General features: G+C 41.6%; 1 protein-coding gene across 3 annotated transcripts in view; it reads left to right on the forward strand.

The window, feature by feature from the left end:
- The window catches only part of jade2 (jade family PHD finger 2), a 226,894-nt gene extending 211,467 nt beyond the window's left edge, over nt 1-15,427 (forward strand). For all 3 annotated transcript variants that reach the window (XM_085421111.1, XM_085421112.1, XM_085421113.1), the window contains 2 exons: nt 8,534-8,679; nt 10,851-15,427. In XM_085421111.1, the coding sequence (XP_085277237.1) occupies nt 8,534-8,679; nt 10,851-11,636 (932 nt within the window). In that variant the 3' untranslated portion in view covers nt 11,637-15,427. The remainder of the gene's footprint in view (nt 1-8,533; nt 8,680-10,850) is intronic.
- The last annotated feature ends 330 nt before the right edge of the window (nt 15,428-15,757 follow it).

A 15,757-nucleotide genomic window follows, 5' to 3' on the forward strand; every position in this document is an offset into this window, starting at 1 on the left:
CCTCCACCTTGCTGGCGTCTGAGTCGGACTGGAGCTCTCTGCCCTTTACCAATCCAGCCACGGGCCCATCCATCTGGCCCATCAAGACTCACTCTCATTTCATCAGTCCATAAAACCTTAGAAAAACCAGTCTTGAGATATTTCTTGGCCCAGTCTTGACGTTTCAGCTTGTGTGTCTTGTTCAGTGGTGGTCGTCTTTCAGCCTTTCTTACCTTGGCCATGTCTCTGAGTATTGCACACCTTGTGCTCTTGGGCACTCCAGTGATGTTGCAGCTCTGAAATATGGCCAAACTGGTGGCAAGTGGCATCTTGGCAGCTGCACGCTTGACTTTTCTCAGTTCATGGGCAGTTATTTTGCGCCTTGGTTTTTCCACACGCTTCTTGCGACCCTGTTGACTATTTTGAATGAAACGCTTGATTGTTCGATGATCACGCTTCAGAAGCTTTGCAATTTTGAGACTGCTGCATCCCTCTGCAAGATATCTCACTATTTTTGACTTTTCTGAGCCTGTCAAGCCCTTCTTTTGACCCATTTTGCCAAAAGAAAGGAAGTTGCCTAATAATTATGCACACCTGATATAGGGTGTTGATGTCATTAGACCACACCCCTTCTCATTACAGAGATGCACATCACCTAATATGCTTAATTGGTAGTAGGCTTTCGAGCCTATACAGCTTGGAGTAAGACAACATGCATGAAGAGGAGGATGTGGACAAAATACTCATTTGCCTAATAATTCTGCACTCCCTGTATGTTGTGGATTAGTTACTGAATTCTTCGATTTTTTTCATGTGAAACGCGAGGTGAACTTTGCACGTATGGGGTAATTTTATCGTCATGAGCATCAGTTATTAATCTGATCACACAATTTTTAGGCATATGCAGTGTAAAAACTACAGTGGGTCCAGCATGTCCATCATCATGTGTATTTGCACCTCACAGTCCAGTATCTAATCTGGCAGAGATGTTTTTCACCCACACACACAGTGACTATCAGCAGTGACGCAGGACTGTCTCTCATTTCCTTATTTAACCAGAGCTGAGCATCGCAGAGCCGGCAGTCGAAGTGAATGTGATCAATAAACAGGCAGATAATAACACGGGGCACAAGAGCAGTTTGGCTGTGCATACTTGCTTCCTTTTCTGAGATTATCTCCATCCTTTTTTGTTTATCTCTCCTTTTCCCCCACTCATCTGTTACAGTTATTTTTTATACTGAATCTCCCCTCTCTCTCTCTCCCTGGCTCTGTTGTTATGAAACTCCCTCTTTCTGTTTATCTTCTCTCCTGCCTTTCTCGGTTTTTCCACCCGACTGCTGAGGGATAAGGACTGCAACTTGATGTTGAATACTTGCTGGGAAATCATAGCTCGAATCGTCTTTCCACGATAAACAAGTCCTTCTGTATATATGGTGTGCTTCTGTTGTTTGCAACTGTAACATTTGTCTGCATTTGTGTGTCTATGTGCGCCTTCTTCTGTCAACCTGCTCTATATATCATTCTCAGTGTGTCGTCTCTGTGTTTGTCTCTGTGTGTGCGTATGTGTGTGTGTTTGTGTGTCCGGCCATCTGTTCTCTGTCGGGTCTGGTCCTGACTCTCAGGGCTTTGTCTTCCTCTCTCTCTGTTCTGGGATCAAGATGACAGACGTGTATCATAACTCCTTCTCAGATGTGCTGTCTAGGGCTGCCACAAACGATTATTTTGATAGTCGACTAGTCACCGATTATTTCTGCGATTAGTCGACTAATCAGATCATCATCCATTAGACGTAAAACTACAGCTTATTGCACCAGCAGCATCTGCTCTTATATAACTATCATTAGCTTACAGCTTTAAGTGTTTAAGGTCTGTGCTAACTAAAAATAAAGACAAGATGATAGTTTATTAAATTCTAATGAAGTTTTCAGATTGTTTCGGTGGAGTTTAATAAACTCCTTGCTATCTAAAATATAACAGGACACTGGAGTAAATTCTGGAGCATCTCACACTTCTGATAATCAGTTGTCTGCTTGACGTTTATTCAGCTGTGTAAAAACTATAACTTTAATCTCAGACAAACTGATTTACTCAGGAACAAATAAAATACTAAAAAAAAAAAAGCCAAACAATAACATTTTAAGTTATCTAAGTGACTCATATATATTCAACCTGAGTAGCGAAAGACAGCGGTGGGTTTGAAAACGATTTGCGGGGAGTCCGGTGTTCTCACGGCTCTAGTGAGCCTCGCCCCCGGCTCGCTAACGAGCTAGTGGGTAACAGATGTCTCTGAAAACGTCGGAGCGCTTTTGAAAATATGTGGTGTCCTGATAAACTGAGCGGATATTTGAGGTTTACACAGCTACATTCTCGCCTGAAAATATGTTAAACGTTTATTTTGTGACCCAGAAAGAATAATAAGAGTAACATTAAAACTAACCAGCTGCCGCCATTGTTGGAAACTGCGCTGGGCCGCGCTATGAATTCTGGGACACAGCTGCTTCTTCTTCTTCTTCTTCGGGGTTTAACGGTAGCTGACATCCTTGTACATGCAATGCTGCCATCTTCTGTTTCAGTCCGTTATTACACTCTTAAATCCTGCCACTTATTCCTGCGTCTTTTGCGATCTTACAAAGCTTCAAACGACGCGTCGACTATTAAATCAGTCGTCGACGATTTTGATAGTCGACGTAATCGTGACTAGTCGACTAATCGTGGCAGCCCTAGTGCTGTCCCCTATCCGCACTGTTTATTAGTCAGGCCCAGAGGCTAGTGATGATTAGAAAAAGGAAAATTGCTTTGAGTTGTTTCTAATGTTCCCCACGGGTGCTGAGGAATTTCATCTTAAAAGGGGACGTTCATTCTCAGCTTCCTTTTTTTTAAATCATGGGCTCCATTAGAGTAGCTATGAAGTTCACAATCAACCATATTTATCCTGTATTGTGCTCAGTTCATTCTCCGTCTTGAGCCAGCTCTGTTCCCCCACCCTGTAAGCCAACTTTCTTCTGATAGGCTGCCCCTCGTCAACAAAAGCTTCGAACGGCAGGTGGGATGGACTTCAGAGCTACGCGTCTGAATTGATCGCATTAAGGATGTCCACACTCGCTGACATCATACAGAGCCAAGAGTGGGGAAAAAAATCCGAATTCAAGCGCTAAGTAGTTTTTCACGTTTAATGTGAACATCCAACATTGTTTATAATTCAAAGTTACATGTTTGATTCCAGTTAGATTTTATGATTTATAAAATAGTACACAAATAGTAGAGCCAAACTAATATCTGATTTTTTAAGACCGATATCAATATTTGGTGATTGAAAAATCCAATACTGGGACAGTTTAAGTTTTTCTTTCAGACACTGAAAATAAAATTTAAATAAATGTCCTCGTTACGTGTGGGAATTTATTTAGTTGTTTACTTGATTCTGCTCAGATTATCTGATCGTGGCTTCGAAAACCATGTGTTACTTACAGGGAAGTTTCATAGCGCCCTCTGGTGGACAAGCTGCAAAACATGAACACTCACAAAATCATTGAAGGGTGTTTCTCCCGTCTCTTCTTTACTTTTTTAAATGTCATTTTTTCAGATGTGAATAAAGTCGATGCCTTTAGATATCAAATACCTGTAATAAGACCAGATGAGAACATTGGTCTGCACTGCCTTAGTTACAGCGACTTTAAAAGAGCTTTAAAAGGCTTTTAGATTTAATAAAACCTTGAATAAAAATAAACTAAACCACATTGCTAAAAATATTAAAAACGTGCTCTCTGTTTATTAAATAACAGTTTATTAAATAGTGGATCATAAAAGCAAGGTTAACATTTCTGAGAATCTCTTGTGTTTCTCTTGACTTTGAAATTTGAGAGCGAAGATTTTACAGCAGAGAGAGAAACAAATCGGTTATCTTAAAACTATCCAGTAATTGGTTTGTGCCTTCTGACGACAGCTCTAACGAAACAAGATGCCTTTTGGTCACAAAGATAATGAGGCCAACAGTAATGTGTGAGATGAATTTGCTTTTGGACAAATTGGTAGCACAGAGTGAAAAAAGAAGAAATGGTAGGCAACAACAAAAGATTTTATTCTAGTTCCCATTATTGTGTCCCTTTATTTGACTTCATTCCTTAATTAGGAAAATGTATTTCTGATTTTTAAAGTCTGAAAGAAAGACATCAGTACGGTCAACACAGTTGCATAAACTAGAATACACAAAATACAAAGACAACCAAAATGTATAAACATCAGTGGCAACAGAGCCTGAAACATCAATAAAAACCCTGTCTTATGCCAGAAGCAAGCTATTTCAGGCAGCCTGAACTAACTGGAATGTAACCTAGCAACTGAAGCCATTTGTAATCACATTTTGTACCAAGTTGTGGACATTTGCACGGAAAAACTACTCCTAGCATTGCTAAGTTTAGCAAACTAACCCAACACTATGTGTTTGCAACGTTATACATGACACAAAGTGCTGCACATAAATGACGAGCATATTAGTTACAGGAGCATCTTTTCGCTCTCTTTCTTATGTACTGGCTCTGGTCTTCGCCCTATCCTGCTGCTGGTGTGTCCCTTACCCTGCATTGCATTAGCTAGCACTAGCTGGCAATTCTTGTTGTTCTGTGTGCCATAAGACAGCCTAGTGTTTACTAACTCCAACACCATTTTTTCCTTAGCATTAGCTTGCAAAAGTACCAGGAAAAGAAATATTTCCTTGTCATTAGCTTTACTGCAGCATCAGCTAATTACTTGACTGTACCAAAAAAAAGAAGAAGGTAGAAACAGTGTTGCAATTTGGTTTAAATGACAAAGTGTTGCCATTAGTAGGTTTCTCATGGAAATCTGTTTGAGGACTTTATCTTCCCTGTCTCCTTAAACAGAAAATAAAACAATACTTTATGTTTATTTATACTCGTGTTTATATCTAAAGGTTCCCTTTCCTGATGTTAGCATGATGATCCAAAACATATGAATGCATAGGAAACGAAAGGAATATCTCTAGCATCAGCAAACATTTTTAACTGGGGGTTTGATTCGCAGACATTTATTAACATTTTTTCTTTATCACATGCAAAGCAACAACAGGAAAATACTAAATAAAATAAGGTAATAAACTGTGGCTGTTATTGTACCTGGGCAGATTGTGCTTAAATGAGAGATGCTGAGGAAAAACCTGGATAAATGTGGAAAACATGTCCTGAAAAAACAAAGACATTGCATAATCAGTTTTTTTTTATACATGCCACAACTGCCACCGTAAGATGATACACAGAAATACTACAGACAGAACTCAGACCCAACAACAGGCTATAAGTTAGACATGAAAAATTGTTCCCAGATAAGTCTGTAAGATGTCATAAGGCATATAAAATACACCAGATTTCTGTCTATTATGCAATAGAATGGATTTGTGTTAAATAATCACATCTAAACAAATCATGTTGTACATGGATGTTGTACCTGACCAAACTGGACATAGTAACAGGGTGGCATGTTTATGTTGGTCTCCTGATTTCCTCTCTCTGAACTCTGCTCATTTCCCTTCTGCTCCATCACCCCTCCCTGTCTTCTTCACACTTCTTCACTGTCTTTTTCCCCCTCCTTCCGTCACCTATTCCCTCCCTCTGAGCTCTCTCAATTCCTGCAGAGACATGCTGCGTCATGGAAACTACCAGCTCAGTGTGTGCGTGTCTGTGTGTGTGTGTGTGTGTGTGTGTGTGTGTGTGTGTGTGTGTGTGTGTGTGTGTGTGTGTGTGTGTGTGTGTTAGATAGCTTGTGTTAAAGGCACCCTAACAGCACCTCCTGCTGTCCTGCTTGCCAGATCATTATAAGCAGTGATGATTTACAAGGAGGTTGCAAAAATAAAAGAGAGAAAGATGCTCAGATCACAAAAATATCCACATTTATGAATACATTTCAGTTTCTGCAAAGTTTTGTCTTCATTCTCTGCATTCCTGATGATGTGCATATGGCTGCTATCGATTATTTAGATGCATTTGGTCCCAGAAGACAGTATGACTATCTCCCAGTGCTCTTGGTTGGACTAAATTAGATCAATAAACTTGATTATTTTTATTCACTTGATGCCTACAGAGTCCCTGAGAGGTCATACTTAGATTTTTTTTGCAATAACATTTGCACTTCATTCAACTCACAGTAGAAGTGAGCTCTATTATGATACTGTATATACACCCAAACCTGTACCTGATTAAGACAACTACAGACTGTATCATAGGTTATGATTGCAGTCATATTGGTGTCACTGAATGCCTCATGCAATATATGAGTTTTCAAACATTCACTACTAGATAATATCAGAGGTTGGTCATTTAAAAAGGAGAACAGGTGGACTCCGGTGGTCCCCGTGGACTCCCACGTTCAGTTATACAGTAATCGTGTTTACAGCTAAAGAATAAAATGTTTTGACCTCCATGGATAGTTTTCCCCCTTGTAAGAGCTCACCAGGGGGTGGGTTTTTAATTCTGCTCATCCATCTGGGTGGTGGTAAGTGTCCTGACATAGGCACCTTTAGCAAGTCTGTGTACTAGGTTTCACCTAAACTAATTTGAATTGCTGAATTGGACCTCTCTGCTTTGATTGTGCCGTCTGTGCCTGTTGATGAATTTCAATGGAATTATGTGGCAAATAATAAATATTATTGCTGTGAGGTACAGCCTGTCCAAGATGTTTGCGCTTGATTTTAGTGATTGAATTTCTAGTATTTTATTAGTTTGTTAATAAATCCTGATTTGCGTATCGGTGTCTGTGTGTTGTCCCCAAACGGTTTATGACTGCAGATGAAAAATCCGCTCACGTCTGGATTCTCACTGATATTGAAGTCTAGTCAAAAGGTGATGTCTATCTTTTATGTGAAATCCATGGTTGCGATGAGTTGCCTTGTTTCCTCGTGTTTGTCTGCCTGTTTTCTTTTGGGCCACTTCGTGATGCAGTGTTTGAGCAATTACCGTCACTTGAACACTACTTTACACTTAGTGGACTAAATACCACATAATTATAATCACTGTATATTTTGACACAACTATAAAATGTTAGATTCTTTCTGTTTTCCAAAATATAATGAGTGAGGATTTTTGACACTTGCTTGTTCTATGTGTTGGGTTTGTTTTTATCATCTTTTTAACTGTTAACATTGCGCCATGTCCACCATCCATCTTTCTCCACTTAAATTAAATATTTGACAAGTGAAAGTGTGGGTACATTGTTAAAACGAGTTTGTCTGTGCTTTTATATTAGAGGAAGAAATCCTAAAATGCTGCAGACAGACATGCGGCGCTTTGGCAGCACTTCTCACAGCCCACAATGATAGAAAAGGAGCCATGAAAATCTCCTAATTATACAGACACACATGCAAACACTTAAAAGGAGGGAGCATTGTCTGCAGACTCACACAAACACAGATACTGAACACACTCACACTGCACATAATCCAGGCTGAGATAGTCCTGTAAACACACCAGTGTTGGAGAAGTCATTAAACGCATCCTTTTTCTTTTTTCTTTTTTTTTGGCGAGGAGACATCAACTCTATTTTTACTTGGACGTTGTCATCTAATTTAAGTGCTTTGTCTTTGATATTCCCGAATTTTGGATGCAAACTTTAAAACACAAAGCAAAAGCCTTCATTGGTAATTTTTCACCGAATCCAGACCATTGTTGTGTTTGCTCTACTTACACATATACAGTGCTGAGAAAAATTATTTGCCTCCTTCCTGATTCCTTAGTTTGAATATTAGACAAATACAAAATGCAGGCTTGAAATTATTATTTGATTTTGTTTAGAGAAACGAAAACCCACCAGTCTAACCTACCTGGCCCTGTGTGAGGAAGTCGTTAATGCCCCTCCTTGATGATTTAACTGTGATTAACTACATTGTTAAATACATTTTGTCTGAGTTTAATTTCACTAGCCACACCCAGGCTTCATTACTGCCAGACCTGTTGAATCAACGTGCCTGACAGACTGATGATTCAACAGTAAGGAGGAGACTAAGCTCGTTTCACATTTACCAGAAAAACATTTTCATGATCCCCAAAGCTTTAGGGAAAATATTCTGTGGACTGACAAGACAAAAGTTGAACTTTTCCGAAGATTTGTGTCCAACATCATACCAGCAGTCAAACATGGTGGTGCTGTGGTAGTGTGATTTGCTGCTTCAGGAGCATCACAGTTGCTGTAATCGATGGAGCCATGAATTCTCCTCTGTACCAGAAAATCCTGAAGAAAAATGTCCATCCATCCATTCCTGCCCTGAAGCTCGTGCTCCCTTTGGATATATATGTAACATTACAGTAATCTAAAACACATCAGATCGAAAGGAGGCTTTCGATCTTTTACCTTTATTTTCTTATTCATGAAAAATATGCAACACTCCTCACCTGTCTGCTTTGTTTTCTCCCTCCTCTTCCCTTCTGCCTCTTCCCTTCTATTCACTTCTACCAATTTCATCCAATTTTTTCTCCCATTTTTCTTGCTTCCTCTTACTCTCCCTTCCTGCACCTCCCCTCTCCCTGCTTGTGCCCTCTTCCCCTTTCCTTAGGTTTGTCAAAGTCATTCCCGTTGGACAACTCTTTGTTCGACAGCTGGCTCGCCCAGTCGGTTCAGATCACCGCTGACGACATGCTGAGCCAGTGGGCTCTGGGTGCCCAACATCGGGACAAGAGCGGCAGCCTGCTTTCTGACCAGGTAGGGCTTCAGGAGCAGAGGGCACAGAAGACGATGTGTTAGCAGAGAGAGACAGAAAGAATGAAACGCAGCAATGGGTCTGCTGTAGTAAGGACTTAAGCCTTCAGTACAATGGGGTGCCTGCTTTACCAGGTGAACTGCAGCTGTTACATGTTATGATAAGAGATGAATACAACACAAACGTCTTGCTCAATACTTGGAAAAGAAAAAGTGGTTTGCTAATGCAACATTGTGAGTAGACCGTTACATCTTGACCTGAATTCCTGTCCACTTCACCGGTGAACGAAACGAGTGCCAAGGACTTTCCTGTGAAGAGGCCACGCCGACACAAACAGCTACATAAGTAAAAAAGTGAAGCGTTCTTCTTAGTCGAGGAAGGAAAAACGGCTAAAGTGTACAAGAAAATGAAACATACACAGAGAATTTCACTTTTATGCATTAATTCAGTCTAAAACACTCCACAAGGACGACCAGCGTTTCTTTTCCACATATATTAGAAATCATTTGATCAGTTTAATTACTTTTTGTTAGTTTCAACTAGAATTGAGCACTGGTACTATTCCTGAATGGTGCTTGTATTAATGGAAAAGTATTTTTTTTAAAAAGCTGTCATAAATTCATCTGTGTATATTTTGATCACCATCCGAACACATGAGAGAGGCCACAGTGTTTCCCACAGAACTTTGTTGCGTTTGTGTCCACAACTGTGGACATAGGCGAAGCTAATCTGTGCTTTTTAAATAATGAACAGATGTGTACATGCATATTTGTGACTACATACATTTTTTTTAAAAACTGAGCAGTAGGCAGCTGCCTCGCCAATAAATTCCTCATCCAGCGGACACATTCCAGCAGCATCGTCTTGGATGTGGCTGGAGTCCCCGCTCAGTAGCCTCTGTGAGCTCAGCAAAGAGGCGCCAGCTCTCCACCTATCCAGTCTAACCAGACCCCACCTATCCTGGGTCTGGTTAGACTGGTCACTCGAACTGACAGGGGTCACAATGACTCAACTTATCACCTTTTTGATGTTGAAACATAAATTCAGATTTAGAAATTAGATTCTAAATTAGTTTTAGACATTAATGTGTACATAAACACCTCTATGAAGCCATTTATAAAGATTTGTTACTTAAGTGGGAACCAGTAGTTTTAGGGCTGAGAGCCACAAACAAGTTGGGGAATTCAGAAAGTATTAAACAAGGAACTAATGTGTTTTTCTGATCGGAATATAGAATATCATCAGCATCATACCAACATGAAACAGCTGCTACAGCTGTTTGTGATGGTCCAAAAGTTTGCATGATGGTGCTTTTCACTCAAGTTTCAGTCATTTCATCGAGTCTGCGGTGAGCCAGTCAGCCAGCACAGCGTCAGTTTGTAGTTTTGACACTTGAAAAAGTTCATCTGACTTTGAACAAAGACCTGATCATCGATTCTTTAGATTGGCTGTGGTTTTATATAGTTTAGCTTGTTAGTTTTTTATTGTAAATTGATCGATCTGCTAATCAGAGCAAAGATGTTCTCCCCCCAGGAACGTGCTGTTTGTGTGCTGGCTGGCAGAGCGCTCTCACCAGATTGCGCTGCTGTTTTTGGATGTGCTTAAAGAACAATAAACACAACCGCAGTCATTTTTTCCAATTAAACAGGAACCTGATATCTTTCAGAAACAAAGATCTGCATAAATAAACAATGATGTAATTTAAACAAAGCCCACATGTCGCAAGTTAATATTAGGGGTGTAGTTTAAAATCAATAAACACCAGCCTTGTTTATTAAAAACAAAAAGTGTTAGAGATTCAACAGAATCACACCCTGAAGAAATAAAAGATCACGATGTAGAGTGCCGTCAGAACAGATCAGCTTTGTCATTTAGTCGGGCTTTTTTGCTCAGGAACAAATTGTGACATCGGCAGCTCACAGTCTAAACTGCTGAGCTGTTGGACGTGTGGGTAGGTGGGAGTGGGTGGGGAGTTTTTGTTCCAAAATATTCCAAACCACAAAATCAAAAATGAGCAGATTAACTGTTGTATCAGTCAACTTTTCGCTTATATCATTTATATATTTTGTGTTATTTCACTTTTAAACATGAAAAGATTTGTTTGTTCCTCATCCGTTTTCCTCTTTCATCACCAATTTTTGCCCTTTCTTACCTTTCTCCTCTTTTCATCCAGCTCCTGCAGGGCGAAGAGAGCCTGCTCAACCTAATGATGGAGAACTCCATGCAGTCCACCTGGAAAACACCCCAGTTGGGGCGCAAACCGAGAGGGAGCAACAAGCCCCGTGTTCGTGCACAACCATCCGCTCCAGCCCAGCCTCAGACGCTCCTGTCTGCAGCTGCTGCGTCCGCAGGCGGCAGCCCCTCCACCGCAAAGAGGCTCTGGGCGAGCATGGCGGAGGAAAAGTCTGGCCACGTGAGTCGGAAAGGGGAAAAGAACAAAGGCTCCTCCAAGAGCGTGCACTACCCCCTCCATCACCACCAGACCAGGAGCTCTGACCTTCACAGGGACCCACCGCCACAGCCGCCCATCTCCAAAATGGATTCCTGTCACATCTCGGAGGATAACAGTCCTTGGGATGGCATCCATGCAGGGAATGGTGTAGTATCAGGGGCTGGATCTGGTTTCACAGTGGGCTCAAACCCACCGGTCTCTGGTCTTGGGTTCACAATTCCCGACGGTGGGACAATCTTTCGTGGCGGGACCCCGCGGCACCGTCTGTCCCGCCAGGGTAAATCAAGAGGGAGGGGCGTCACCGGAGGTGTAGCGGGGTTCGAGTCCATGAACCTGCCACTCGCAGGGAAAGACGTATCCCTGTTAGACGCTGCTGAGACTGATGGCTACTTCTCTGACGGCGAGCAGAGCGATTCGGACACGCGCACTGGTGGGCGCAAGCTCCGCCTGCCGCAGTTGCACTCCGGGAACGAGGACCTGCTGAGAAGAAGCGTGCTGGCTTCCTAAAGTACTGAGTTTCCAATAGACAAATACACACAAGCAGTTATCCAAGCAGAATCCCGCTGGCTAATTGTTTTTTGTTTTTGTTTTTTCCCACCTGTGCCCAGCATACAGTCTATAAAAACACGGCTGGATCGCTTTGTTCAACCAAAATCCCGATCGCATCCATCAGTGGAAAATCCCCAGCTCCTAACCTGCTCTGTTTTTTAGGACGGAGGGGATTTGAATGTAGCCGTTTGCCTATCATACAGAAAAGCTTCTCCACTGGACTGCAGTTTGTTGTTAGCTTATCATAAGATGTGATGCATTCAGCAGATTGAAAACAAACATTACCTTCAGTCTCTTTCTCTTGTTTTTTTTTTTTTTGTGTTGTATATTTCAGAATCATTTCATTTCTGGGCGTCGAACGAAGCACCCAGTTCTGGCCTCATGTCTGTGGTATCTGCCAGACTTGGGAACAAACACTTTGGGGCATTATTATTATAATTATTATTATTATTCAAGCTGGTTTCAGGGTATGCTTCATTCTCGGCCTTTGTGGCCCGAGTTGCATCCAGTGAGTGCTTGTTTTCTTGAATATGTTCAGTGGAAAAGACAATTTCACACCAGAGTTGGTCTGAATATGTACAGCGGGTGACAACTTGTATTCAGCCTTGAAAAGCACAACATAGCTAGTCATAAGAGCTGTAATGTAAGCACTTGTGTGTATAATAGATGCTCATTCAGGGTTGGGGTCAATTTTCCTCCCTCGTTGACTCGGTTTGAAAAATGTACACTGAATCCTTCATTCTCAAATTCATTTTCACGTTTTAGTTCATAAAAGAAAAAACAACAACAACAAAAAAAATCTACAAATCTCCAGCTTTGCCAGTTTCTGAATAGCGAACACATTGACCCCAACCCTGGTGCTCATTCAGATTTTCACACAGACACACACAAACATACTCACACACAAACTACCATAAGCGGATCCCTTTTGCTCACAGCCGCCGTTGAAATATTTGGTCTGACTTTTTGTCAGCTGCTTTCAAATTCTTCCTAATTCCGCGTTCTTTTAACTCCCGGGTCTTTGGAGAAAAATCGTCGTACAAACTCTGTGCCTTTCTTTCACTTGCCCTGTGGCCCTGCGTCCCCCTCAATCGCCGCCAACTTTCCAAATCAACCAAACAATCGCTGAGTAGATCAATCAGTCGTTTGTCAATCGGATTTGTAACAATCAAGCCAAAAGGAAATCCCATTGGAGTGGCTACTGAGCGTAGCTGGCATTGGGCTCCTTGTCACCTTAACAATTGTGTAGTGCCTGAAAGGATGGAAATGCATCACTTGCCATTTATCAACAGAGCATATGCAGCAGCTTGCAACGCAGAGCAACATCGTGCTTTCAGTGCAAAGAGCTGCCTGCTGCTCTGTGCCCCCTTATGTTACATCACTGCAGCCCAGAGCCATCAATAACCAGAGTTTGGCCAGTTACACTGCGGGCACAATGTTGCTGCCATTGAAAATTAGACCTCTTATTTAAAATTTCATGCACATTACTGCAAATAGTATTCATTTTGGGGTTTGGTTAATCAGCAGTACAGTTTTGCTTTTTCATATGGAGTGGGTAGCTGTGTTCATGTAAGCCAAGCCTGAGAGACGTGTTTTATAAACAGTTTCAGAGTGGTTAGGGTGGCCATGCATTGTGTAGTTCATGGGTAAATTCTTGCTACAGCAGCTGACATCATGTGACACAAATTCAACCTCAAAAGCAGCTGAAATTCTGCTTTGGTTCATAAGAGGAGGAATCCTCAGTTTTGGCATTCTGATGTTGCTATTTATGTGTCCAGTGGAAGCGGGATCACTTGGAATGCATTCAGTGCATGTGGATATACATAAAACTATATGTAAAATTAGAGGAAATTAGTCATTTTTATTAGTCAGATCACCCACGTGTACCTATGCAGCTTATTATTTTGTTCTATGAAGACGTAAACACTGTCAGGCACCAAGGTGGCAGCCGCTTTTGTTTGACGTGGCCAAGCTTTCACAACTGATGGCTCTGAGGCACGTCTTGTTCCTACTAGATGGACGTAGACAGTGTAATAATCAGCTTCAGAGGCCTGCGCTCTTAAGTCCCTGAATTGATTTGATTGTAAATTTGTTTTTGTTTTTTAAAAACGAAACACATGAGCCGTTCTTGTTTTTCTCAGAGAGTTGTATTTTGTACTTAAAGCAGTCCGTGGTATTCTCAGGGGTTAAAAAAAAACTTATAAAAAAGAACAATAAAAGGTTAAGAATTTATGGAAAAGCAACGAAAGACGTAGATATATATATATATATATATATATATACACACACACACACACATTTTATATCATATACAGTATATATATATATAAATATATGAAGTGATGTGTGTTTGTCTAGAAACTTCCTTATTTGGAAAGCTTCACTGTTTGAACTCCAACACGACTACTACTGAGCATGCTCCTTCTCTCAGTACAGCATACGACCATCAGCCCTGGGTTCAACAGTCCCACTTTAACCCATCTGATCTGAGGTCAGATAGTATCGGCTAACAGATGGAACTGTCTTTTGGGTCTCACCAAACTGGGATGACTTAAAGATTTGATTTTAAGGGCTGCTTGACCCAGGCCTGATGAACACACATTTAAACAGAGGCCCAAGTCCATTCTACTTTCTCCGTTTTCCTGTATGAACAGCTTCTCCCCGGTTTTCTGGAGTAACCATGCCAAAGAACAGATCTGTGTTACAAGGCAGCATATTTCAGTCTTATCTACGCAAACATATTAAGCTGTCAGACCGCTCGAACAGTGATGTCCAGGTCAGCAGATGTGATTCGACCTCCTCTAACCCAGGGGGCGCTTTTAATTCCCAACCTGGATAGATCTGCATTCACGGGGGGATTCCCACAGGAAATGCCCGGTGATGGTTGTTAAACACACTCGCATGTATTAACCCCCTCCAAAAAAGGGAAAAAAAAAGAAAAAAGCCAGTGCTGCTGAACTGATCACACAACATACAGCTCTCTCTCTCACACTTACACACATGCACACACACACACACACACACATAGACGCTTACACAAACCCCAGAGCTGGTATAACAGGGTTACAATGTAAAAGTTTTTGTTATGTATATGTGGTCCTGACTGCATCAGGAAGCATGAGTTTACTCAGAGCGAAACGCCACCCCCTCCCCAACAGCAGGAGAGTATTATCACAGGTCAGGTGACAGCGCTGCGTCTCTGTCCCCTCTTCGTCCCTTCAGGTGTAGCCATGGTAGAAGCACTCGCATTGTTGCGTCACAGTCTTGCGAGGACAGGCGGAGAACTTGGGACTTCTACGATGGCTATTACAGCTGACACATTACAGTAACGACAAAAAAAGAGCAACAAAGCTCGTGTTCCGATGCGAGGACGCGGTGACGTGTCGCCTCCGAATCCTCAGCCAGGTGTTCGTTACCATTCATGTGTTGCTAAGACAGAAAAATGTAATCTTGGTTTCAATATTCAATGTTCAGAGTAGCCTGACGTTGTAGACAGTGGTTTTAGACAAGGCCTCACATGTATGGCCTTAACATGTAGTAGCAAAGGCTGAGGCTGCACAGTGCCTGAAGGACAAAAAAAGGACTGAAAAATACTCATTTGGGGCTAAATTAGTGGAGCTGGTTAGCAGTATATAAGATTTCCTGCTGGGTGATGGTGAGATTCCACACAAAAACAAAGCAAATTGTACTTCTGATCTTCTTCTTTTTTTTTTTTTTGCCTTGATACTGTGCAGCCTTAGCAAACATAACTGGTTATTATTCTATATTTACAGTGTGGCTTCAATGCCCTCTCCTTCCGCTTCGTAGATAATGTAGACTGGAGTCTCTTGCAGGTTCTTTTTATCAATATCTGCTAGAATGCAACTTCAAAGCATTGCTATCCTCTGTGTGGTACGCCGGTGTGGGTGTTGGCTCGCAGCCCGAATGTGCTCTGATGATCTTTGAATTTTGCAACTCTGTCAGGTCGAATATCCACACTGAAAGGAGATCTAGTGCAGGGGGTTTCTCGCGCTCTCTGTCTATCTATTTGGGTTGTGTCCCATAAAATTAGACACAGTGTGAAAGTTTTTACCTTCATA

The sequence above is a fragment of the Rhamphochromis longiceps genome, linkage group LG10 (genome assembly GCF_057381845.1).
Source record: "Rhamphochromis longiceps isolate RC_006_pf linkage group LG10, R_longiceps_female_GT1.1, whole genome shotgun sequence".
NCBI classification, from domain to species: Eukaryota; Metazoa; Chordata; class Actinopteri; order Cichliformes; family Cichlidae; genus Rhamphochromis; species Rhamphochromis longiceps.